The following is a 27,857-nucleotide window of genomic DNA, read 5'->3' as shown; positions in this document are numbered from 1 at the left end:
TCAAATAATGAGATCATAACATTTGAATTTATTTTATTAGCAAGTATTTTTAATATATCTCATGAGTAGTAAAAGTTGTCAAAGCAATGAAATACATTTTATAAGCACGTTAGGCTGCAAAATATAAAACGCTGATAACATAGCAGACGTTTAAAAAGTACATCCTGAAACAAATCTCAAAATTTGTACATACCTTAACAATTTTAGAAGCTAATGACTAAATTAAACATCAAATTAGCTTTGATAGTGGATACATCTGGGGTTTATATGCTTACTGTCAACTATGTAGATTATTCAGATATTCTTGCATAATTAATTGAATCCAAAATAACATGTCAGGTGTAATACTATTTTTCTAGATAAAGAGAGTATTTTATAGGTCACAGTGAGAGGATAGGTCAGTGGAGGAGTGTAAGAAAGGCAGACAGATATTTAAACTGTTTTGTGTGAGTTGCTTAAGGTAAGAGCTGAATAACAAATCTGTTTACACTTCAATTCCCTGAGCATTAAGTGAGCAATCTTGTTGCTCATAAAGACAAAAAATAAACAAATAAATAAAAACTATTGGGCCTTTACATGACTTATAGAATGCAACATTGTATAATTTTTAAATTCAGAGTTTATCTACTGCAGTAGTTGACTGTCACTAGCTTCTTTAAAATATTAAGATTAGGTAAATAATGATTACATGTTTTAAGATTTGACCCACTGTTTTCTTTTGCTGTATTTCACTTTCTTCCAGATTTTTTTTACTTTTTTTGGACCATTTATCACTTCCTTGGAAGGGACGGCACAAGAAAACTCTATTTCCTGAATGTTTGTGTTCACTTTCTGTAAGACTTCCACCTCTACTTTCCCACTTTAAGGTTGGTCTTTGTTTTGTCCACCACATGCCCCAGACAAGGAGTTTGTTTCATCACATTTTAGAAAAGAGATTTGGTTCTGTCTCAGAGCACTCAGGGTTTGACTGCTCTTTTGATATTTCGCTCTCACACTTTTCCGAACTCCATACAATAACAGAAAAATTGCTTTGATCATTTGAGCATGAAGAGTTGGTAGTGTTGGCAGCTTTACTTTGGAGGACGGTGGGGGACTTTGCATCCAACATGCGTGACTTATTTTGACGCTCATTTGCAGCAGATTTACGACAATATTTGAAGGAATTTCCAGGGTATGCCAACGTTGTACTTGCAACAGGACTTGTTCCCCCACAGTGAGGTTTAGTTTTCATCATTCCCAAAACTTCATAGCGGAAGCTGGAGATATCTTGCTTAAGCTCCTATTGATTTAAATAAAAAAAAGGGGAAAAAGAGCAGCAAATGTTATACTAATATATATATATTCCATTTATATAAAGTTATATTAATATAGCTATTAATTAACTAGATCAATCATGTTTTGTATGGCAAACATGGCAATAATTAAACCACAAATGTGGCAGGGTCATACAAAAACCAACAAATTGCTAACATCATGACAGTTTGGCTGTCATGGCATGCATGCTGCCAATAATGTGTAACTGAATCAACTGAAAGGGACATGTTCAACATGGCAATGACAATGTGAAGTTCCACCATGAAATTAATTCTGTGAAAACAAAAGTGACAATCAGTTGCTCATTATTTAAGGATGAAGGAGGCAAATGTTGTAAATGCTGGTAATAGAGGATTCCTGCCAGGAAATCAAAGTAAAATGGTTCATTCTAGACATAGCTCAGCAGAACAGCATACTTTCATTAAATAATTGCTTTGAGAGTGGAAACATAAAAAAATGCATTGTGCATACCATGGATCATGGATCAGTTCAAATACATGAGAAAAAAAATTATGTTTTTTTGAAGAGGAAATTCCCTTGAAATGTGTGTGTCAACAAGGCAACAACTCCAAACACATCAGTAAACAAGCGGTGACTTGGTTCCAGACCAACAAAATGAACATTATAGAGGGGCCAATCCTATTTTGGACTTTAACAGAAAACATCTAAGGGTGAACTCATAAAAACGGTGCTTCTGAGGCAAATTCTGAGGAATTGTGGGATGTAGTAAGTTGGTCGACTCCATGCAACACAGATGTGAAGCAGTTATTAAAATCAACAGCTATAAGACTAAACATTAGTGTAGTGAGTCAGAGGAAAGAAAATCTTTAAACATTTTTTTAGCTTATACCAAAAAATGTTTAGTGCTGTCTCCTCTCTCTCCTGAAGTGATATTTTTCTGTTTTGATTTGGAATGAAATGTGTTCTAAATGCAGTTGCATGTATGGCAATAAATGCTATTGTAAGAATTTAGAGCTGTACTTACTTTAAGATAATTAAAGTTAAAATTACATTCATACATACCTTGAAGTTTTCCTCTGTCAATCCTTCTTCGGTTTTGGCATCTCTGATCATTGCAGCAACATACCGCTTTACAAGGCACTTCAAAACATTCTAAAATTGCAAACGATATTTTAGACACATACCTATTATTTCATTATATCTTAGTAAACTCAAAAATAAAATGTAATAGTACTTCTTTGACAACAAACCTGATATTCATGATTTAATCTGACATTTTCTGCTGCCCGCATCTGTGATTAAAGGATAAGCCAACGTAACACATTATCCCTGTTTACTATGGTATGAGAACAGTTTTTCTTCACATGCCCTTTCAAAAATGGAGCTTCTATAATGCATATTAATATAGTTTTATGAATTGTTTTTGGAGCTAAGATTTGAAGCACCAAAAACTAATGGAGGAGTACTGAGGATTAGATGGATCAGAGCAAATGTCTGGAAAATACTTACCCCCAAAGTTTCAAATGTGTCAAATGATTGTTTGCTTGTTTTCTTGAACAAATTTGTTTTTATCCACTTAAGTAGATAATATACTGATTTTGGACTTGGTATTATATTGAATGGAGATGGTAAAGTCCCGCCTTCTTCAAAATAGCTCATCCATAATTTTGTTCGTGCAAATTTCCATTCTATGTCTGCATGATCCTGAAAAAAAGAAAATGATTGAACTTTTAGTAAATAAGCTAATGTTACAACTATTAAAGAAAATTGATGAATCATCTGTAGGACTCACAGCAATAAGCTGGTAGGAGTTGTTCATCATTGCAATTAGCATGTTCAGAAGCACTACCAGGGAGATGATATTGTAGGTGCCAAACATGGTAGTGCCCACAAATTTGGTGAATGTATGGTTTGCTTCTACATTGGTCACATGGAGAGCAATGAGGCCAAACACAGACCAGAATAATGACTGCAGTGTTTCAAACAACCTGAAGAAGTGAACCACAAACAATCACTTCAATATGTATGTTGAAAAATAGTTTTAATTGATGTTAGAAATATGAAAATATCACTGGTAAATGATCAATTGACTTACGTTGAAAAGGCATTATTTTGAGGTTGACAGCGAATACCTTTGCAGTCCTTTACACCATCCGTTGCATAATAATAATAGAGCTGATTAAGGCCATTGGCAAAAGCCAAAAGGACGAGACAGTAGATGAACAGAAATTTGAGGATGTCCAGAAGCATCCGGCCCAGTGAAATCTGTAAAGGACCCAAGTGTGAGTTGGCAGTGAAAAGATTGATCAGACGTAGGGAGCTGAAGATGTTAGCAATGGCAAATAATGCCTCTGCTATCAACGTGGGGTGCAACATTTCCCAGCTGTCTCTTGGCTTGTATCCTCTGTGCTGTTTAAAAAAGCACAAGTTTATTAGCAATAATCTGTTTGTATAATCTGTTAGTGTGTAGTTGATGTAAAAGACTCTACTTAAATTCATATAGACTTAAAGATGTTGGTATGAATTACCTTTGTGTATGCAACAATTTTTAGAGAAATGGTGGCAAGATACAAGGAGTTCATAATGAAGTCCATTATATTCCACCAATCATCCATGTAGTCCTTTAAACCACTATCCCACATTTGTTTGATCTCAGCCCATATGAAACCTTGGAGAGATGAACAAATAACAGGGCTAATCTGGGGTTGCAACATTATGGCTCCCTAGATATGGCTACCTGGTATAACACGTAGCTTTAAAAAAATACTAATATGCAATAGTTTTTTGCTACACGTGTTATTATATATTTTTACAGAAAGAACTAAAGTTACACTTTTCAAAAACATTTTACTGATTACAGATTACATATGTACAACAACACATGCAAATGATGAACAACAGGCTGCATGTATTGTTACCAATCACCCAAGGCAGGATCATCCATTCCACAGTGGTGGGTGCTGGGCCCTGAAAGTTGGCTGCCCGACAGTCTGGGTCACTAGAGTCAATATGCTGTGAGGCCAAGAAGAGCAGGAGGAGAAAAGTCAAGTAGGAAGAAGTGTGGCAGATGAACTTAATAAAAGGTTTACGGATGAACTGGCCATAGCGACTCTTTGGAGTTATCAAGTAGAAGATAGAAAACAATGGAAAGAGGAGGCCAATAAAGACACAGGTGACAAGCTTCACTGCCCAGTGACGCCTCCTCCAACCTGGGAATTCATCATACCACCGAGATGCAAGAAGCTGCTGGCAGTTGGGCTGGGCAACAAACTGAGGAAAAGAGAGGTACAAAGAAAGAAAAAAGATTTACACTTCAATTAAAATCTGCTTTGTTCTTTATTTCAACAACATTTGGAAAATAACAAGTATATAATTCATACTCTAATAAAACTGTAAGTGTCCACCCATTGTCCTGCACTGGCTTGGGAGATGTATCTATCTTTCTTCTTGCTTGTAAATGTACCACAGTTATTATTTATAGATGGAAGAAAACTCTTTTAGGAAAATATGATCCAATTTTAGGCCACATTTCCACTGGATTGAAACTGCACTGCCCCTTAACAGAACATAAAATGGTGGGAGCACAGTTGGCTCACCAATTCATGTGATAAAGGACATGAGTTCTGGCTGCCCATTGGAGTAGGGCTCCCAGGTAGGGAGAAGAGCACACACCTAACCAACTCGTGACCAGTCTCAGCTATGCTGATTGCTGGGAAACTATAGAAAGGTTTCAATGCAAGATATGTCAAAGATAAAGTCCCAGCATCATTATTAGAGACAAGGGGGAGGAGCAAGTGTCTACAGATTATACTATTGTCAGTCAGTCAGTCATTTTCTTCCGCTTGTTCCATAGAGGGTCGCGGGGAAGCTGGTGCCCATCTCCAGCAGTCAATCGGCGGGAGGTGGGGTATGCCCTTGACAGGTCGCCAGTCCATCGCAGAGCAACACAGACACACACAAGACAAACAACCACCCACACACTCATTCACGACTAAGGGCAATTTAGAGACACCAATTAACAGTAATGTTTTTGGACTGTGGGAGGAAGCCGGAGCGGCCGGAGAGAACCCACGCATGCACGGGGAGAACATACAAACTCCATACAGAAAGACTCAGTCGAACCCAGAACCTTCTAGCTGCAAGGCAACAGTGCTACCAACTGCGCCACTGTGCAGCCCATTATACTATAAGTACTAGAAAAGTACTTATAGTAACTGTGATGGGTTAAGATTAAAGGGCAGGATGGCAGGCTAAGTGGTGAACAGGGCTCGCCGCTAAAACCCTGATTTGTTATGCATTAATAAACTAATGGAATTAATGGTGGCATTTCATTGTCAACAGGAAGGCTGAAAGTGATGGTTGAGGTGCAGAAACCTCCCATAAACTGATTATAGGAATATCCCCAAATTACTGTCAAGATGTAAGAAGCAAAAAAAAAAGCTATGTACAGGTCCTTCTCAAAAATTAGCATATTGTGATAAAGTTCATTATTTTCCATAATGTCATGATGAAAATTTAACATTCATATATTTTAGATTCATTGCACACTAACTGAAATATTTCAGGTCTTTTATTGTCTTAATACGGATGATTTTGGCATACAGCTCATGAAAACCCAAAATTCCTATCTCACAAAATTAGCATATCATTAAAAGGGTCTCTAAATGAGCTATGAACCTAATCATCTGAATCAACGAGTTAACTCTAAACACCTGCAAAAGATTCCTGAGGCCTTTAAAACTCCCAGCCTGGTTCATCACTCAAAACCCCAATCATGGGTAAGACTGCCGACCTGACTGTTGTCCAGAAGGCCACTATTGACACCCTCAAGCAAGAGGGTAAGACACAGAAAGAAATTTCTGAACGAATAGGCTGTTCCCAGAGTGCTGTATCAAGGCACCTCAGTGGGAAGTCTGTGGGAAGGAAAAAGTGTGGCAGAAAACGCTGCACAACGAGAAGAGGTGACCGGACCCTGAGGAAGATTGTGGAGAAGGGCCGATTCCAGACCTTGGGGGACCTGCGGAAGCAGTGGACTGAGTCTGGAGTAGAAACATCCAGAGCCACCGTGCACAGGCGTGTGCAGGAAATGGGCTACAGGTGCCGCATTCCCCAGACCTGGGCTACAGAGAAGCAGCACTGGACTGTTGCTCAGTGGTCCAAAGTACTTTTTTCGGATGAAAGCAAATTCTGCATGTCATTCGGAAATCAAGGTGCCAGAGTCTGGAGGAAGACTGGGGAGAAGGAAATGCCAAAATGCCAGAAGTCCAGTGTCAAGTACCCACAGTCAGTGATGGTCTGGGGTGCCGTGTCAGCTGCTGGTGTTGGTCAACTGTGTTTTATCAAGGGCAGGGTCAATGCAGCTAGCTATCAGGAGATTTTGGAGCACTTCATGCTTCCATCTGCTGAAAAGCTTTATGAAGATGAAGATTTCATTTTTCAGCACGACCTGGCACCTGCTCACAGTGCCAAAACCACTGGTAAATGGTTTACTGACCATGGTATCACTGTGCTCAATTGGCCTGCCAACTCTCCTGACCTGAACCCCATAGAGAATCTGTGGGATATTGTGAAGAGAACGTTGAGAGACTCAAGACCCAACACTCTGGATGAGCTAAAGGCTGCTATCGAAGCATCCTGGGCCTCCATAAGACCTCAGCAGTGCCACAGGCTGATTGCCTCCATGCCACGCTGCATTGAAGCAGTCATTTCTGCAAAAGGATTCCCGACCAAGTATTGAGTGCATAACTGTACATGATTATTTGAAGGTTGACGTTTTTTGTATTAAAAACACTTTTCTTTTATTGGTCGGATGAAATATGCTAATTTTGTGAGATAGGAATTTTGGGTTTTCATGAGCTGTATGCCAAAATCATCCGTATTAAGACAATAAAGGACCTGAAATATTTCAGTTAATGTGCAATGAATCTAAAATATATGAATATTAAATTTTCATCATTACATTATAGAAAATAATGAACTTTATCACAATATGCTAATTTTTTTAGAAGGACCTGTATTTGGTGAGCACCTACAACATAGCAGCATCATGATTCCCCTTCACATTGAAATGTATTCCAAATTTCCCACAAGCCAGTCACAGAATGGTCATGGACCCCACAGGGTGAGGGTGCTTACTAATGAATAATTTAAAAAAAGAAAGACTATAAATAGCCTATGCTGTTTAATATTCTAATGACCAGCTCAGTTTAAGAAATGTAGCAACACTGCATTGTTGCTGCATGGCAAACAGGAATTGGATAGAAAGCCTATATTGTTTTTAAGGCACACACTGCAGAACTGAGTCTCAAGTCCGTTTTTCCTACACTAATCCTCCTGTCCTCTGAGATTTGACATAAACGTTTGATGAACACTTGCAGACAGTGATAAATGTTAATTTCATTTTAACAAAGTTATATACAAATGGATCCCATTAAGCCTGTGTAGTATAAAGCATGGAATTCAGGGTGATAGAATAGCAGCTCTGAATAAGATATTTTTCGAATGTTTTTATGAAATTTTAAGGAAAATTACATGAATGGACGAAAAATGTAATTTAAAGTTGAGCGACAAAGGTCTGTTTGACATAATGTTTCAAGGAATGAAAGCATCTTTGTAATTTTTCAACTTTGTGAAACAATATTCTTTGCAAATATTTCCCTTCTTCGGGTTTTAAGGATTATAAAATCTGTGGCATCATGAATGAAGGTTTTATTTGCAGCAGTCCAGATTACAATAAAACAAAGTAGAGCTGCAAAAGATTGTGTTCCAGAGCCAACATAAAAATGACTTGACTAATGTTAATATTGAGAGACAAAAAAATATATTCAAAGTTTAGACTCATATAACCTTAACTCATCTATTCAATCCATTTTCTATTTTAACTCATCATTAAATAATTAGTTTCACAATTAAAATTGTTGAAAATATCACTCCTCCAATGACCTTCCCTCACAAGACTTTGTGCTCTCTTTGTTCACCAAACAGCACAAGTTGATAAGCAATATTTCTGGGTATGTGATTCCAAACAAGCAGCCATTTCAAACCAGTCATATTTCATGAACATCTAATATAAACATCCCAAATGGGGCTATATCTTATGTGTTTCCTCTTATTGCATGATATAACATTCCTGAGGCATTAATTCCTTAGAGACTGGCAACTGGCTTTTCAGATTTTCACATGTAAATGGTCCCCGTCACTAAGAAATCCGTGTTTAGAAAAAGCTGTAAACCTGCCCAGATATATTTCTCTAAGAACATGGCAACTATCCCAATTGACATTTTGTTTACACATTTACAAGTTCCCCAGTACAGGAAACAACCAAAACTTCAGCTTTTTAAAAGGGTGTTTATAATGGCTGATATTAAGTCATGTGTGCATGGGCGGTTCTAGACAGGGACCAGTGCCCCTGTAGAACTGGTCCTGGCCCCTTTATGGCCCTTGTAGTGAGTATACACTGCTCAAAAAAATAAAGGGAACACTCAAATAACACATCCTAGATCTGAATGAATGAAATATTCTCATTGAATACTTTGTTCTGTACAAAGTTGAATGTGCTGACAACAAAATCACACAAAAATCATCAATGGAAATCAAATGTATTAACCAATGGAGGCCTGGATTTGGAGTCACACACAAAATTAAAGTGGAAAAACACACTACAGGCTGATCCAACTTTGATGTAATGTCCTTAAAACAAGTCAAAATGAGGCTCAGTATTGTGTGTGGCCTCCATGTGCCTGTATGACCTCCCCACAACGCCTGGGCATACTCCTGATGAGACGACAGATGGTCTCCTGAGGGATCTCCTCCCAGACCTGGACTAAAGCATCTGGCAACTCCTGGACAGTCTGTGGTGCAACGTGACGTTGGTGGATGGAGCGAGACGTGATGACCCAGATGTGCTCAATCGGATTCAGGTCTGGGGAACGGGTGGGCCAGTCCATAGCTTCAATGTCTTCATCTTGCAGGAACTGCTGACACACTCCAGCCACATGAGGTCTAGCATTGTCCTGCATTAAAAGGAACCCAGGGCCAACCACACCAGCATCTGGTCTTACAAGGGGTCTGAGGATCTCATCTCGGTACCTTATGGGAGTCAGGCTACATCTGGCGAGCACATGGAGGGCCATGCAGCCCTCCAAAGAAATGCCACCCAACACCATTACTGACCCACTGCCAAACCAGTCATGCTGAAGGATGTTGCAGGCAGCAGATCGCTCTCCACAATGTCTCCAGACTCTGTCACGTCTGTCACATGTGCTCAGTGTGAACCTGCTTTCATCTGTGAAGAGCACAGGGCGCCAGTGGAGAATTTGCCAATCCTGGTGTTCTCTGGCAAATGCCCAGCGTCCTGTACGGTGTTGGGCAGTGAGCACAACCCCCATTTGTATTTGTCGGGCCCTCATACCATCCTTATGGAGTCAGTTTATAACTGTTTGTGCAGACACATGCACATTTGTGGCCTGCTGGAGGTCATTTTGCAGGGCTCTGGCAGTGCTACTCCTGTTCCTCCTTGCACAAAGGTGGAGGTAGTGGACATGCTGCTGGGTTGTTGCCCTCCTATGGCCTCCTCCACATCTCCTGGTGTACTGGCCTGTCTTCTGGTAGCGCCTGCAGGCTCTGGACACTACGCTGACAGACACAGGAAACCTTCTTTCTACAGCTTGCATTGATGTGCCATCTTGGATGAGCTGCACTACCTGAGCCACTTGTGTGGGTTGTAGAGTCCGTCTCATGCTACCATGAGAGTGAAAGCACCACCAACATTCAAAAATGACCAAGACATCAGCCAGAAAGCTTAGGTACTGAGAAGTGGTCTGTGGTCCCCACCTGCAGAACCACTCCTTTATTGAGTGTGTTAAAACACACTTTAATCTACATGCATACCTAGCTAATCACCGGAATCAACTCAGAGCTGACCTACTGCTGTTACTTCTTTAATTCTCCTAAAAAGGTAATGACACTGTGAAACGATGAGAAGAACTGAACAAAGTCAGCCAGCAAGAGGATCGTAGCACAGAGCTCATACAGATATTGTGTATAGGGGAAATACCTGACACACATTTTATGCCCATGGCTCAGCGAATGAGGCCTTTTTATAAGCCACAACTATTTGCTTCCACAATCCCAGCTGCATATTTTAAAAATCACACAAAGGCCCTTGATCTTGCTGGATCGACTTGCATGATTGTCTGAAAGGGGCTATGGTTTTGCATAATGCAATCAGATGCGTAAATGCCCTGTTGTACTGAACGTAACAGAGAGTACAGCAAATGAATGATTGGATATGTGCAACTAAATGTTCACAGGTTTGTATTTCGTGTTTGATTGCGTTTGTTTATTTTTCTTATCACCACTCTCTGTCTCAATGCTTCTATACATTCACTGCTTTTTGTACCTTTATCTGAAAATACTCTGAAGAAAATACATGAATGCAAACTCCAAAGCAGGTTTTAAAGACCATAAAACATCCCTCCCTCATTAAAATGTCATGAGTTAGAATTTCAAGGAAATGGTCGTTACATCTTCCATCATTACACCCAATTATCTCATCATCATGGGGCTGACTAAAAGGGTCTACTGTAATGCATTGTTGAGAGCCAGACTGGCAATTACATGTTGTTCTAAACTCCCAGGGGAGGCCTCCACCCATCTTTGGCCATTTGCAGCCCATCTTGGCACTTTTGTTATCCTTCACTCCACAATGATCAAATCATGCAATGCCAGTTTCTGCTTGTACTGTTTTAGTTGTAAATACTGTCCTTTCTGAGCTTGCACACTAAGGTTACTACACCAAATCCCTTTATTTTGTTCACTTATACTCTCACTTGAAGAGACCACAGTAAAATGACTGATGTAGAATTTCAAATACTTGTTATCATCAACAAAAAACACGTACCTCCTTCTGGGAATATTTGATTGCCAGTTTCAAACGAGCTAGGTCATTGGTGTTCGCAGCCATCAGAGGATTGGTGTCATCACGGTAGTTGAGAATTATATTCAGCTCCTTAGAGCTTCGAGTCTGGTCCAGAAGGTCCTTTGCAAATTGTTTGCATATACGGGACAACTCTTCGTACTCTGACTTGAACTCATTCTCCACTGTGCTGAGCTCCTTCAGCTCCCAGCTAAGCTGAAAAGCTGTTAGGAATGGATCTTCACTGGAGAGGGCAATGAGAGACGGGCTGGAGAGGGCCTTGTAGATGTTAAGACGGGAGCGTGAGTGACGGAGGCTGTCCACATCTGAGTTGGACATGCAGTCCACACAATTGCAGCGCACAGCGTGTGGCTGAGGTATGGAAACACCTCGCTGAAGAAGCAGTTTGATGATCTCATAGTTGTTAGTCTGAGATGCAAGGATGATTGGAGTAATGTCTGGAGTGAAGTCTGAAAACTGTCTTTCCACTAGGATTGGGGGGATCTTAGGAGAGAACCAAGAGAAAAATACACTAATGAGTGGACACTGAACAAACCAATTTAGATAACACAAGTATTGTCTTGGATAGCTTTAGAAGAATTTTGCTTTTAAACCCCTTACTGGATCCAAACAAACTATGTGAAAGGGCCTAATTAATGCCTTTTGACTAAAATTCTTATCTATCGGCCAGCACTCAGCTAATGGCTTGTGGTTAAGATGGTCTCAAAATTTGTTCTTGGCTGGAAGCAGGATGAGATTTTTTTCCTTTTTTGTGTTTACAGAATATGCCAAGACCTTTTAGAAAAAAAAAGCAAGCTGCATTCTGTATTTTTGCTCCAAAATCTTTAAAAGAAGGACACAAAGCAGCATCACCTTGGCATCTAATGAATATTGTCATCCCTAAAAGAAACTTACATTGCCTTTCAAATTTATATATACCTTTTGATGCATGGTTTACAACATTTTTCAAAAATGTAAACCTAAAAAGTGTGGAGTGCATTTATGTTTTTGCCTTTTTTCCACGGATACCCCTAAATAACAAGGGAACAAATTCCTGTCAGAAATTACCTAGATAGGAAATAGAGTAGACCTGTGTTCAATTCAGTTCAATTCAGTTTATTTATATTGTGCCAATTCACAACACATGTCATCCCAAGGCACTTTACAAACTTAATGTCCATATATAAATACAGCTAAATAAATAAACAAATTAAATCATATAGCTACAAATACAGTGAGGGCCTCAGAGATTAGTGAACATTAGTGAACAAACTGCATCATGCAGGCCAAGGAACACACCCAGATAAATTAGGGATTAAGTCACGGAGACGTTTCAAGCAGGATAAGGTTATAAAACAACCCAAAAGACTTGCAACTGTAACTGCAGCACACATTGGTTCTATAAAGTATGCAATCATGGGGATAAATACAAATGCCCACTACACTTTTTATATTTTTGTTCATAAAAATGTTTTTGAAGGCTAATTTTACATTTTCTTTACACTTCACAATTATGCACAACTTTGTGTTGGTCTGTCACCTAAAATCCCAATAAAATGCATTGAGGTTTAAGATTGCAACCTGACAAAAGGGGAAAAAGCTCAAGAGGCATGAATTATTTTCCAAGGCTCTGTATCTGCAAAAAAAGAGAAAAGCTTTTACATTTAATGTAGTTAAATATATCTTCTTATCTATCTTATTAAAATGCAACGTTATTGAGATGTACATCTATAACTAAATTCACCCACTGTAACTTAAATGGCTCGCAATAAAACGCAGTCAATTGAAAATCTGCCTTAAAGGTTTTTTCTTCTTTTAGCTGTTGAATACTGGAATTCAGCAAATAGGGGTGAACAAAGTCTTAAAATTACAAAACTATAATCACATGAATAAAAAAAAAACTTTATAGCTTTGAAAACACTAAAAGCTTAACATAAAAACGTTTTTAAGGTTGACATGACTATGTTTTTTTTTTACAGTTACCTGTTTGTCTCCACGTGGCCTCTTGTGATTGAGAAGCAGCTCCACGGCCCCCACTACTTCCTTACGAATGGCGTGCAGCAGGGCATCACCCACATGTATATTATAGCTGAGCAAGAGCTCGATGATCTCCAGGTTCTCGTTTTCAATGGCAATAAGAAGAGCCGTGCGGCCCAGAGGGTCGACGCAGTTGATGTTGATCCTGAAGTAGATCTCAGCCTCATCCAGCGCTTGTTTTACACTGGCATAGTCCCCTCTTTCAACCGCCCCCAGGTAGACTTTCTCCATGGGAGAGAGCTCAGCCTCAGCCCGCACAATCCGCAGTGGGAGTCGATCATTGTATGTGGCGTTGTCCGTTTTTTTGTAAATTACCTGAGCCATTTTGAATCTACAGATAGAAAATATAGTTAAACATGAATATCATAAATAGGACGTGAAAATCTACACTTTAAAATATGTTTCCTGTAAATATTCAACAGTTAACATTAAACATACTCTGAAACACTAACCTTCTAAAAGTTTTTTTTGTTTGTTTTTTGTTCTTGTTTAATCTAAAATGAAATTAGATGGATAAGAAAATAACTTTACCCCTCTCCTGTTGCTCTGTGGATGATGTAGATGAATCTCGTTGGAATACTTTTCTCAGACAAGGAAGTTCACAGGTCCTTCTTTCATCATTCAAACCTTCATCAAATCGCCTGTAGCATGTAATATCCACTGCTCCATCCCAACCCTTCGGTCGAGTTACCAATTATCTATATTGTTCCTGTTAAATTGACACGTCCAGTACTGCAGTGTGGATCCAAGTGACACATCCGCTCTAGGCTGCTGAAAGTGAATGAACGGGCACCAACGCCCCTTCAGTCTGCCTCTCTTGTTATAGACAACCTACGGCCAATGAATAATAAAACTAGAACTGTTCATCTCTTTGTTTTCGCAAGTACGACATAACGTTTTTGAATGTTTTATTAGGCCCGTGCAGGAAAACTGCAAGAGCCTATTGTAATCGCTCGAATTCTTATTATTCTTTGTTTTTTCCGTTGCGTCTTTGCGGGGCAATATGGGGACTTTGCCAAGACCCTAGATGCACACGCTTTTACCCAAAATTGTCCCCCAACGAAAATTCTTGATCCTTAATGTCGTCATCAATGGGCGTGGCCTAACCACGTAGCCACGCCCCCAAACGTGAGATAGCCCGAACCGTAAGTCGTACAGATCTGAAATTTGGCACAATGCTAGAGCACCTCAAAACAAGAAAAAAAGTCTCTTGGGGGTATGCCCTAAAATGCACAGGAAGTCGGCCATTTTGGGTCAAAGGCCGATTTTTGCCCGTTTTTCACTTTTACTCACCTCGAACTTTAATGAACTCCTCCTAGATTTTTAGCTATCGGGTTCATATTTGGTCAACATGCAGTTAAGGGATGGGGGATTAAAAGTTATCAAAATCGTGAGTTTTTGGCCATGTTTAGGGGGCGTGGCCGGGCCACGAACTTGGCGTTCGTGCCGAAAGTGAAAAATTGCAATAACTTTCCCAAAAAAATTCCAAATCACACCAAAGTTGGCATGAAGGAGAACATTCGGGTTCCCGACAATCCTATGGGGTCATATGCTGACATCATCAAACCACGCCCCCTCAGAACCGGAAGTCACTTTTTTCACTTGGAAAGGTGCCTCTCTGACCCTCTTGACCCAATCAACTTGAAAGTGTGTCAGAAGACAGATAACTAGTGGGTCTAACTTCGTTTGAAGCACAGTAACTTTTCATAAAAGGGCGTGGCCTTGGCGGCGCAGCGAAGTCAGACGTCACGCCATGGCCATACGTTTGGCTCTAAATTACACATGCATGGTCCGATTCACTCCAAACTGAATATGCTTGATCTTTGTCAACCCCCAAACACCTCTATTGGATTGCATTGGAATTTGGATCTATAGCGCCCCCTAGGACACTTCAAGGGTTATATCTCCCTCGTACATCATCGGATCCACTTCAAATGTAATATACATGATCATGACTTAATGATGCACATTTTGACACAGTCAATTGATGATGTTGTTTTAGCCCCGCCCACAAACAATCAGGCGACTGCAGCGTCCTTCTGGAAGATCCAATTTACTCCAAATTTTCAATGCTTTTTGCCAGACCGAAACTCTGCATGACCGAAGATCATATGACATGTTGCTCAAAGTGCCACCTACTGGCAACGTGTTGAAGTGTCATCGTATGCGGTCGCTCAACAGCCCGAGTTGCGCTGAGGGGTGCGAGGGCCTTCAAAGCTGCTTGCAGGTTTCTAGTTTGTTTTGTTTTTAGTTTAATTTGTATTCTGCAGTTTCAATAAAACAAACTGGCTTGCTAAATTATTAAAATCCCAGGAGACCATCAGCATACCTAGGTGTATGCAGACCTCATTTTAGACATATTTGTCATTTTCTAAATGCAATTATCTCAGAAGAGCTGAGAAGTGCATATTTCTGACATGGTTTTGTTTATTTTTGGTAAAGGGAAACATGGTTGTTATTATTATTTTTTTCTTTTCTTTTTTGCTCAAAGGTTTTAAAACATTTACCGAAACAAACTCAAATTTAAAGCTTCTGTTGTAACTTCCTGAAGTTAAGAGACAAAAAACGCACGAGCTTAAGAGGATGACATGTTTTTTTTTTTGGTTTTTTTTTCCAAGGGTCACGTCCTCATAGAGGCATTGCAGGAATAATATTCATTTAGTGTGTGGTTGTGATTGTGGTCAAAAACACTAAGTGCTATAACCCGCAAGCAGATTTTAAAATGATTTCCATTCCAGCATAAAAACATCACGGTTTTTGACTTCAGCTCTTCTAAAGGCCAGTGTGTCCGAATAATTAGTCCCATTTTGTCGAAGAACTCAAAACGTGTATATGACGAAGTAGGTACAGAGAAAGTCCAATTAGGCCTAGTGTTGTGTGTTCAGCTGCATGCTCATAGTGCTGCTTTTCCTGAACGGCAAAGTCCAAGATAGATGACAAATATTGTATCAAAAAGATTTGAAGTTGGTGGTAGTACTTCATAAAATGCTAAAGTTATAAGGAGGACGTACATTAATGGGTGGACAGTTGTTCTACTCCAAGAGCCAAGTTAAAATTCTTCCAACAGTATTTGTCTAAAGAGTTTTCAACTTTTAGTCACAATAATAAGACATTGGATGGACAGATGGATGGATGGAAGATTTCCTCTACCAGTTCCTACAGTAGCAGAGTTCTTATTAAAATACAGAGATAGGAAAAACTAGTACCTGGTTATCCCTAAATATTGATAAACTTAACAGATTAGCTTCACTTTGTGCTAGAATGCCAAAAACATATCTTAGAAAACATTCCCAAAACAGATACAGAGAAAAATGTTACCATTTTTCAGTGTGTCGGGAATAGGGATATGTTTAAAAAATTGTAGCTGTTGGGACAAAAACCTTTATATTTCCACTTTTACTCAGTTTTGTTTTCTTCTTAAAGGTAGCTCTTTCCAGTGAAAAACATCAAAACAAGCATTTGACTTTCATTGAACAGAATAAATTTACACAGAGAAGCAAATTGTTTTATTTTTCACTTCCTGAACTTACTTTTTTGAAGACACAAGGTTTCTGTCTGACAACAGCAAAATGTACTAATTACACATAAGCTTATCCAGCAGTGCTAGCAATACATTATGTGATGATTTCTAAAATCCACAAGGAACAAACAAGTTTTAACACAGATGAGACGGTGAGGACTCTGACACACAGAGAGGAGTTATTCACTGTTATTAGAACAAATTTCATTATTCAGTTAGACTTGACATAATCTGCCCTTTAGTGTACTAAGTTCTTCCAGAAGAACACAGAACTAGATAATTTCATTATAACAATTTCTAATTTTTTTGAGTCGGTACACTTCAGAACTTCACACGAATCTTTGTTCTGTTTTCTTAATCTTTTGTCTTTGCACTTCAAGCAAACATTTTATTTTATTATTTTTAATGTGAATCAAAACCAAATGAAACAAATTGTTTATAGACCATATGGCAATGAAGTCCCTCCCTACTGCATTTAGTTCAGGAAATGCATTATGATAGGAACTACTATATAATATTTCTAGTAATTATTTCTTTATTACTCATTTTTTATCTTGCAATACTGGTTTTTCATGGTTGAATCTTAAATCTCTTGCATCAGACTGTCCTCAGACATCCCAGGCAGTCAAACTGACACCTGTCAGCAGATCCAGGCAGTATACAACAGCTGGTTTAAGACAGTGTTGTAGGATTAACAGGTTAGTAGGCTACTGTTTTATCTCCTCTGCCCCTCCCCTCAGGAGCAGCAATTATTTAGTATTTTTCCTGAATTTGGGAATTATATTTTGCACTGGTGCTGTTCTTATACATTTTGCTGCTATTATTGCAGTTTTATGGTGAAGCAGCAGCACTTTAAAATTGATCAGGGAATTATAGGAAAAGTAGTGAATATTATTAAATAATGAAAAAAATACTGTCAGATGACTAATTAAATACTTACCGCCTGCATAATCTGAAAGCATTTTCTCCACTGAGGAGTATTTTCTGGGTGTTTTAGAAAATACTGTGTTTGAGAGGACAAAGCTAAGAATGAGACATGGATTTACATTCATAGATGGCTCTAAATCACTTTAATCTGTTCAATTCACAAAGCAAACAGATCTAGTGAGAGTTCAGCTACATTCGTTAGCAAAATTTGCAGCAAAAACGAAAGTATACAAGCTGGCAGCCACTGATTGGAGTAATTCAAAACATAGTTCATATATTTTTTGCCATCACTATTCTAGCTTTTTGTGTGTATAGATTATTCTGAGGACTGTTGTTACATAAAGATGTCACTTTTGCTAAGAAGTGAAACTCTAGTGCATGCAACAATCACAGGCACCAAGAGACAGTTTAACATAACCATCCCACCAGTGTCTCCACCAGAGAAGCCAGAAGATCTCAGTCTCTGATGTCATTATTCCTTTCTGCAGGCGAAAAGCTTACCGAGGATGCCTGATGACTTTTGGAAGGTTGTCACCGACTCCACAATCTGAGGAATCCACTTCCAGGATAAACTGGAAGGATGTATCGGGGTGAAAGGCATAAAACAATGTGGACTGGAGTAAAAAACCCTGGCACCTACTGAGCTGCCCTGAGAAATGTTCTGGAGTGGGGGAAGATGTAGAGAGAACAGATGCATTGGGGTTAGCACAGAAACGTTGGAGTTTGGAGTTTAGAATTTATTTAGAATGTCATGAAACTGATAGGTAAGATGGTTCAGCTTTAGGAAGACACCCTTTACAAACAATTCTTATTTGTAGAGGTTGGTCCGTAATTATGCCACAGAGTCTCGATGGACAGATTGTTCTGTCATGTTTGTTTAGGGGTGAGACTCTAATGCAGGCAACAACCACAGACACCAAGTAATAGTTTGAAGGGTTCATTGGCAAATGTGTACAGTGAGATGATTCTTCCAGGTTAATATCTGTGGTCCTGGACAGCACTAGGAGGAGAGGTAAGAGGTTAATGTCTGAAATCCAAGATGATTTAGATTCATTTTGTGATGAAGTGAAAATAAATACTACTGATGGAGGAGAAGATGGCATTCCAGGAGGAGGTGAGTACATCCACACAGTAGATGAGGTCAGTTGAAAGGTGGACAGGCAATTGTGTGATGGGAAATCCAGGTGGGATGTTCCAGGAGGGCGACCAGAGAAACAGAGAGAGATTCACTGAGGGAGTCCTGAGAAGAGTTCGCCCAACAGACACAGGGAATGAGGAAGCAGGCTGCTGTAGTCCAGGAATAGAACATCAACAAGGGGATGGAAATTTCTGAGAAGAACTTGAGGAGCGTAAATATGCACAAAGTAGACAGCTTAATTACTACTCATCTGTGTAGGGATCTGCCATTTTGGACTTTGTTGTGGTTTTGCGTTTGTTTACTCTTCAGTTAGGTGTTTCTATTTCTTTAGGGTTAGTATACATGTTTGTTTATTTCCTTCTGTTTCCTGATAGTTTTGTTCTCTCTCCTGCCTCCTAGTTTTAGTAAGTTCTTCTCTCCCCTCGCTCATAGTTCCTACTTTCTCATTTATTTATTACTTAGAACGGTTTTCTCCTTAATATTAATATTATTATTATTATTATTATTATTATTATTATTATTATTACAGTTCTCTTGCTTCCTTGGGTTTTCTAGTTTAGTTTCCCGTTTAGTGTCTCTGTGTTATTTATAGTTAGGTTATTTGTTTTTGCCACATTTTTCTAGTTTATTAGTTTATTTTCCCTGATACTCCTCTTGTTATTAGTTCCCCTTCAGTTATTACTCAGTGTTCGTTTCTCTTTATGTTTGTAGTTCTTCCCAACCTTATCTCTAGTTTAGTTACCCATGTTAGTTTTTATTGTTTCAGTTCCTTCTATAGGTTAGCTTGTAGTTATTGTTTGCCAGTGTACTTAGTTCCACTTATTGTTTACGTTTTGGTTTGCATTTATTCTAGTCTTTGCTTTCTCTGCTCCCTTCCCAGTTAGTTTCAGTCAGTGTTTGTTTGGGTTTGTTTACTTTTGCAGTTAGGGTTTCCTTTATGGTTTCTTTTGTTAATTCTTATTTGCCAGGTTCTTATATCTTAGGTTGTTATAGTTTTCTTAGATCTGTTTCTTTGAGTTTGTCAATTAGTCCCTTCTCCCATGGTTTAGTTTTGTATTAGTTTCAGCTGTATTTCAGCCTCCCTGCTTGCCTTGTCATACCTGTCCTTAGTTCTATTGATTACCTGTCTTTTGTTCCACATTCATTTCCCTCGGTATATTAGTTGGTCTGTTTTCCTTGTTCCTTGCTGGTTTGGTGCGTGACCTTCCCTTAGTCAACTTCATCAATTGTTTCTTGTACTCTGTCTGACCTGGACTCCTGCATACTCTCTGTTTCACCCTGCCTACCTGTTTTCTGTTTAACTGGAGTTTGGATTTAAATAAATCATCGTTCTGTTCGCCATGCCGTATCCTCGCCTGCCTCTGCATTTTGGTCCACAACAACCAAAGAATATGACAACCTGAGCAAAACAATCTGGTAGCTGCCTCAGGGAACCTGCTCCTCTTTAAGCTCCTCTTGATTTGACACGAGCTCCAGCTGGAGGACACACCTGCCTGAGAGGAGGTAGGAGAGACACACACACACCAACCTGCACACAGCTCTGTGGATATGACATAGGTAGCCTAGCCAATTGCATCGGTTGATTGATTATGCAACAAAAGACAGCAGCACTGTTTTGCAAAGTGAACTCCATTTAAATATTTTAAAATATAGTCTTGACTTTGAAAAAGTGTAGAACAACCAGCGATAGTGAGTTTTTTTCTTCGAAGGAGCTCTATAGCATATTACTATTTGTATCATTTCATAAGTCCCAGATCTCTTCAGCTGACTTTTTATTACAGGTCCTTCTCAAAATATTAGCATATTGTGATAAAGTTCATTATTTTCCATAATGTAATGATGAAAATTTAACATTCATATATTTTAGATTCATTGCACACTAACTGAAATATTTCAGGTCTTTTATTGTCTTAATGCGGATGATTTTGGCATACAGCTCATGAAAACCCAAAATTCCTATCTCACAAAATTAGCATATTTCATCCGACCAATAAAAGAAAAGGGTTTTTAATACAAAAAATGTCAACCTTCAAATAATCATGTACAGTTATGCACTCAATACTTGGTCGGGAATCCTTTTGCAGAAATGACTGCTTCAATGCGGCGTGGCATGGAGGCAATCAGCCTGTGGCACTGCTGAGGTCTTATGGAGGCCCAGGATGCTTCGATAGCGGCCTTTAGCTCATCCAGAGTGTTGGGTCTTGAGTCTGTAATGGAAATTCTTGCAGTAAGCATTCCAAAGTGTGTGACCTTTGGTTTACCTCACTCCAGTGAACATCTGTGTTAGGGAGTAAGCTGTAAAAGCCATTATCAGAAGTATAATGGTTAAAACCCACAGTTAGGATGATGTGTTGGGAAGGACAGATGGCTTCCCAGATAACTTTGTCACCTCTGAACTCGAGAAGGGTCTGGGGTCGTAAAACACAGACTCTTTGCAGTTGAGATAACACTGTCATGTTCTGGTATAAATACTGTGTGTAAATGTTGATCGGGGCTCTGTTTCACTGACTAACCTCAGTGTCAGGGTCTTCAAATGCTGAATGCCTTTGAATAAAACTTATAAAGACAAAGTCCGGATTTTCTCTTGTTATGAGTCAACTTCTACCCACTTTGATAAGAAAATTCCACAACAACTCTCTCAACGTTCTCTTCACAATATCCCACAGATTCTCTATGGGGTTCAGGTCAGGAGAGTTGGCAGGCCAATTGAGCACAGTGATACCATGGTCAGTAAACCATTTACCAGTGGTTTTGGCACTGTGAGCAGGTGCCAGGTCGTGCTGAAAAATGAAATCTTCATCTCCATAAAGCTTTTCAGCAGATGGAAGCATGAAGTGCTCCAAAATCTCCTGATAGCTAGCTGCATTGACCCTGCCCTTGATAAAACACAGTGGACCAACACCAGCAGCTGACACAGCACCCCAGACCATCACTGACTGTGGGTACTTGACACTGGACTTCTGGCATTTTGGCATTTCCTTCTCCCCAGTCTTCCTCCAGACTCTGGCACCTTGATTTCCGAATGACATGCAGAATTTGCTTTCATCCGAAAAATGTACTTTGGACCACTGAGCAACAGTCCAGTGCTGCTTCTCTGTAGCCCAGGTCAGGCGCTTCTGCCGCTGTTTCTGGTTCAAAAGTGGCTTGACCTGGGGAATGCGGCACCTGTAGCCCATTTCCTGCACACGCCTGTACACGGTGGCTCTGGATGTTTCTACTCCAGACTCAGTCCACTGCTTCCGCAGGTCCCCCAAGGTCTGGAATCGGCCCTTCTCCACAATCTTCCTCAGGGTCCGGTCACCTCTTCTCGTTGTGCAGCGTTTTCTGCCACACTTTTTCCTTCCCACAGACTTCCCACTGAGGTGCCTTGATACAGCACTCTGGGAACAGCCTATTCGTTCAGAAATTTCTTTCTGTGTCTTACCCTCTTGCTTGAGGGTGTCAATAATGGCCTTATGGACAGCAGTCAGGTCGGCAGTCTTACCCATGATTGGGGTTTTAAGTGATGAACCAGGCTGGGAGTTTTAAAGGCCTCAGGAATCTTTTGCAGGTGTTTAGAGTTAACTCGTTGATTCAGATGATTAGGTTCATAGCTCGTTTAGAGACCCTTTTAATTATATGCTAATTTTGTGAGATAGAAATTTTGGATTTTCATGAGCTGTATGCCAAAATCATCCGTATTAAGACAATAAAAGACCTGAAATATTTCAGTTAGTGTGCAATGAATCTAAAATATATGAATGTTAAATTTTCATCATGACATTATGGAAAATAATGAACTTTATCACAATATGCTAATATTTTGAGAAGGACCTGTATGTTCATTGTTTGATCTGACACAAAACATCTTAACTCATTTCTGTCAAAATGCTGCAGTTACTCACATTTTTCAAAGCACTAAATTAGAAGCTATTATCAGCTCCATTTCATGAGTACACCAATTTTTATTCTCATTTATTCAACAATACTTATTGTTATTTGGGGAAGAAAAAAAAGCATAAGGACTGGAAGGAATTAATTACCACTTGTTTAAAACGATCAAGACATAAAAACAATTTTTGCAGCATGCAATTTTCTTAACAAGAAAATGTATGAAAAAAAAAAAGGTTCAGTAGTGTCACAACAAAATGAGTAAGTACAGGTGTACAGATTCATTTGTCTTAAAGGCTGTGGGTAAAAATAAAATAATTTGTAACAGTGATGAGCTTGAGTAAACAAACTCTTTTATTTTCTCAATGAAGGCAGTGGAAAGCACATACTTTAACAGTAATGAGATGAATTATTTTAAATATTCTGTTTCCTGCAGCAATAGTTGCAGATCCAAGTCATAGAAAGCAGTCTATCACAACTACCATGATCTTCATTGCTCTACTCACTCTTCTATCTCATCATTTCTACTTTGCTTTGCTGTTTTCACACTAGGAAATTATTGATTTATTGAGCATGCTTTCAGTGGTACAAAAACCAAACAATTTCCAGCTAAGAGATCACAGTAAAGATCATTCTGTCTACTGTAATGTCAAAAAGACTATAAGGCTTTTTTGATCACAGATGCATTTTCTCTGGCAGTCACGTGTCAGCTGTTAACAGAACTCCGTTTTGTAAAATATTTTATCACCTACATTTTTTCTTTTAAGCGAGTCAAGGATGTCAGCTGTTCTACTCCTACCCTTCCATAATGACTAATGTTTTTGTGCTGATAATTGCAGTGTGTTCAGCTAACTTTATGATGTGGGTGAATGTAAACAGGGCAGAATGATCTGGTGTCAGCAAGGTGAGCAATAATGGGCTGAATAGACACCCTCTGGCTGATCCGTTGTTCACTGTGAAGGATTTAGTTTTATTGCTGCCAGTTCTGACAGTCTGGCATCTGGGTATTAAAAAAGGTCAGGATCTAGTCACAGCTGTTAAGAGTTTGCCTCCAACAGCTACAACAGAAGGCAGCAGGATTGTATTGAACACTAATTATCAGTGTCTGGCATAGTTGTGGATGCAAAGTCTTTGGGGCGTGGTCCGGATTGACGGGAAAGGCTGAAAACATCTGATTTCTGTATGACTAAGTTCAGAGGGAGGCATTCAGGAAGTCTATGAAGACGTCTTTCAGTTGCTCTGGAAAGTTCTTCAGAACATGCCTTGGTACCCTGTCTGGTCCAGTGCTGGGGTTGATTAAAAAGAAAAAAAAACTCTTATAAGCTAGCAGACAGCCTTATTGCCTGGCCATGTGGGAATGATGAAAGCTGGGATGTTGAGGTTATCATCCTGAGAGGAACCTTTGCACTCTGCTGTTATAGTGAGTTTATAGGATGTCACTGCCTAGAATCCTTGTCGATTGTGCTATATTTCTTTGTTGTCAGTGAAATGACTCACCAGTTTATTTCAGTCTGCCTTTGTTTCCCTTCCAGATGCTTCTTTTCTTCCATATTCTTTCTTCTTCATACTGCTGCTTTGTTGCCAAATGTAAAGGCAGTCTAAAGGCAGGGGGTCTCTGCTGTCAACCATGGATTTTTATTTTGTGATACTCAGTAGTTTTAACCATAGCCTCTTATGGGTTTTCCTGTTACAGCCTTTGAGTAAACCTCCACACTATATTGCCTCACCTGTCTCATTCTGAGTCTGTATGCAAACATCAGCATAAAATTAAATAGTGAAACTCTGCAATAGCTTTTCTTTAATGTATAAGTTGTCAATATCTTTATACTCACAAGTAAAGAAGCCTGAATTCTAACTGAAACAGGAAATATGCACATGTGCATTATCTTATGTTACGTCACAATTATTTGACCACATAACAAATTCAGCACATACAATAACAGATTTGCCACTAGATGGCAGTAAAAGATTGACCTGTTTTGGTCAATTTGTTGAGTGCTCACTTTTTTTCTTTTTTTTATGCATTCATATGACTTCCTAAAACCTCTGTCATGGAAAAATACACCTTAGAACGGTTAAAACCCGTTAATTACATTAAAACTTAAAAGATCGACATAAGCCTTAACTGTGTTCATTACACAGGCTTGATTTCCTTATTTGCCGTTGCTGTGCATGTGGGTAGAGATTCATTTAGCATCACAGTCCTGTCAATTAGATGCAGTGTAATGTGGCCAGGTTTTTTCTTTGCTTCTAAAAATGAACACAGATGCAATAGCCAAGCTAACAGCAGCATAGTCATTAAATAAGGATTTGAGCTAATTAGGCCTGTCAGCATCAGTGATGAGAGTACACAGCCACTGTTTGCAAATCTTTTGGTAAAAGTTGACCAAATGTTTATGGCACAGTTTCAGATATGTTAGTTAACAATTACTTTAACATTCAGTTATGCACTTTTAGCTGCATTTTCTTATTATAATTTCTTATTATAATTTTTATATTATCTTTGCAAAAGTATTCATACCCCTGGCACGTTTTACAATTTGTCACATTACAATCATTGTATTTTACAGTTACTATTGTAGTTTTTTAAGTACAGTAGTCGAAAGAAAAATAATTAATGCTTTTTTAGGTTTCCAAAGAAAAATCTAAAAAGCGTGGTGTCCGCAAGCATTTAGCCACACTGGAGTCAGTACTTTGCAAAACCTCCTTTTGCTGCAAAGGTTTGTCTCTACCAAGATGGGGTCAGTCATTTTTTTTGTTTTTAACCGTGTCCTGTCCGGCAGAGTAGCACTCAGAATTGTTGTCTGGGTCCCAAGAAAGAGCCCAACAGATTTACTTTCACAAGTGGAGCATTACAGCTAACACTTTAAAGTTCTGTTTGATATTTATAAATGAAACTTTATTAGAAACTGCTGTGGGATTATTTCAGTTGTTACGACACTGAGACACAAACGAAAAGAAAAAAATAAGAAGCACGAAACAGAGAGAGAGGTTGGGCAAAAAGGAAAAGTTGAGAGAAGAAGAAAAAATGGAGGAGAGAAAGAAGGATGAAGAGGTTACAAGATATCATCCTGCTTGCTTCTACACCTGCAGAAACATATATAACAACAGCTTTTTTACTGAAAAGTGCACGATACTTATGAATGCCAGATGTAATTAATGGTAAATGTGGCTCATTATAGAACATTTGTGTATCTGTTAACACCTGAATCTAAACACCTGTGGGTCTGAGTGTGAGTATACAAGGTTTCTCCTTTAAAAATATGCAATAGCGAGTGTGAGGAGCCACAGACCTGCCCCCCTTCAACTGGGACAGATACGGAGGATATCCAAGCCATAGATATCCAAAGGCCCCCCGGGTACCCCAGGAGAACCATCGCAGGGACCACCGCAACCCCTCCCAGAGAAGAGCAGGGGAGAGTCCCATGGGAACCAACCCAGCTGGACATATCACTCCCCAAGCAGAGGCCTGACAGACCCCAAATGCCATGAATCCCCTCTCCACAATACAGGGGCACATCCCCACAGGTAAGCTCCATCCCCAAAAAGCCGACAAAGCCACATCCATAAAGCACCAGCTCCTCATATAGCCCTGCTCCAAGCACCGCCGCTGCATACTGCCCCCCACCACACACCGCGCCACGATGGCAAGGCAAGGGCCCCGCACAACGCTACCCCAGCCCCCACCCACAGGCATTATAACGGAAACACCGACCCCACACCAATATGGGACAAACTCACCAAGCAAGAAGGTTGGCATCCCCCACCACGCCCCCGCAACCACACAAACACACCACATCCCCGCCACTGCAACAATAGCCCAGGGAGAAACATTATCCAGCCCAGCTCTACCATCACTGCTCAGCTGATCCAAATGCTTGTGATCCCACATCGAAGAAGCGGACACAACCCCCCACTCCACACGGTGCAGCCCCTCCACGCCACCCTCTAGCCCACCGCCCCGATCCCCCCCACCACCAGCTGGGTAATCAGGCCGGACAGGCCAACTGCTCCAGGCCAAGCACAACCCGCCAGCTGCCCCAGTGCAGGCACAAGACATACTCCGCCGCCCCACCCACCCGACCACCGACAGCAGCCCGGCACCTGGCCAGGGGCCAGAGCCACGGAAGGAAGCATTGGAGAAAGGCCAGTCAGCACACCAATGACAGGGCACCCTGTCAACCCCACAACCAAACCCCGGAGGTGCCCCAGCATGCCGGCCACCATCACTCCCACATGGTACACCCCATCGCACCAAGCAGGCAGCCTAGAACCCTCAATGTATACATGCAACTTAACCCTTAGAGGTGAGCACAGGCACCAGAGGTTAGGTTAAAATAATACACTCCCTCCCAACACCACAGCACGCCATACAATAGAGGACAGAACGCATCTAAGAGCCCCAAAGCAAAAGCCATGCACAAAGCCCACACCATGCAAATGCGTCCCCACCAGCGCCCCAAAAATAGAGCCCCCACACAAAAGTGCACCCTTGCGAGAAAAGACCCACAGCATCCAGGTCCAAGAACATGTTCGACACCCACACCCCTGCCAGAAGTAGCCCCGCATGAAAACCCACACCGATGCCCACAAAAGGCAGAGAGCCCACAGAGCCAAAACCAAGCCAAGACCAGCCCACCCCGAGATCAACCCCGGCCAACCCGCCCACCCAAACCATGCATACCCCTCCGACCCCCCTCCCCCAGACAGAACCAGGACTGGCATCAGGAACCGGAACTCAGACAAGGAAACAGAATCCGAACCGGAACCACCCAGGTCCAAACGATGCCTATCCCCACCCAAGGTCAACCAACCACCTCCATCCCAGAAGAAAACCTACACCCACCCCAACTTTCGAACAACTCCCAGAACACATAAGACACCCAGGCTGACTCCGCCCCACCCCCTCCCACAGACCCTCCGGCTACGAGCAGAATGCACTTCTTGAATGAGAGAGCGCCTGCAATGAGATGGTGCCTATGCCCTCCAAGCCAACCAATGCACCCCCAGCCCCGGGCGCCAGAGCATGCACTAGCCCAAAACCCAAGCGACATACCCGCCAGGACGCAAGCACCACAGGCCCAGCCAGGACCCCAGCCTGGGGGCGACATGCCCCAGGAACCCAAATCCCCCAAGCCCACCCCAGACCCGCCCAGGAGCAGCACGGCCACCAG

At 40.5% G+C, this 27,857-nt stretch overlaps 1 protein-coding gene across 2 annotated transcripts; it reads right to left on the bottom strand.

Moving 5' to 3' along the window:
- Positions 1–16: 16 nt before the first annotated feature.
- On the bottom strand, positions 17–14,466 carry trpc4b (transient receptor potential cation channel, subfamily C, member 4b). Of its 2 annotated transcripts, none has more exons than XM_047390739.1 (11): positions 13,760–14,466; positions 13,175–13,559; positions 11,177–11,695; positions 4,194–4,545; positions 3,804–3,943; positions 3,371–3,684; positions 3,068–3,263; positions 2,785–2,979; positions 2,526–2,567; positions 2,338–2,427; positions 17–1,279 (listed from the first exon to the last, which is right to left on the bottom strand). In XM_047390739.1, exons 2-11 carry the CDS (start codon positions 13,550–13,552, stop codon positions 917–919), a joined length of 2,589 nt encoding a protein of 862 aa, XP_047246695.1. In that variant the 5' UTR covers positions 13,553–13,559; positions 13,760–14,466; the 3' UTR covers positions 17–916. The 2 variants fall into 2 exon arrangements, with proteins under 2 accessions (XP_047246695.1, XP_047246696.1); XM_047390740.1 differs by having other exon boundaries at positions 4,485–4,545.
- Positions 14,467–27,857: the final 13,391 nt, after the last annotated feature.

This window comes from Girardinichthys multiradiatus, chromosome 18 (assembly GCF_021462225.1).
Source record: "Girardinichthys multiradiatus isolate DD_20200921_A chromosome 18, DD_fGirMul_XY1, whole genome shotgun sequence".
In the NCBI taxonomy this organism is placed as follows: domain Eukaryota; kingdom Metazoa; phylum Chordata; class Actinopteri; order Cyprinodontiformes; family Goodeidae; genus Girardinichthys; species Girardinichthys multiradiatus.
This window is presented reverse-complemented; position numbering and strand designations above follow the sequence as displayed.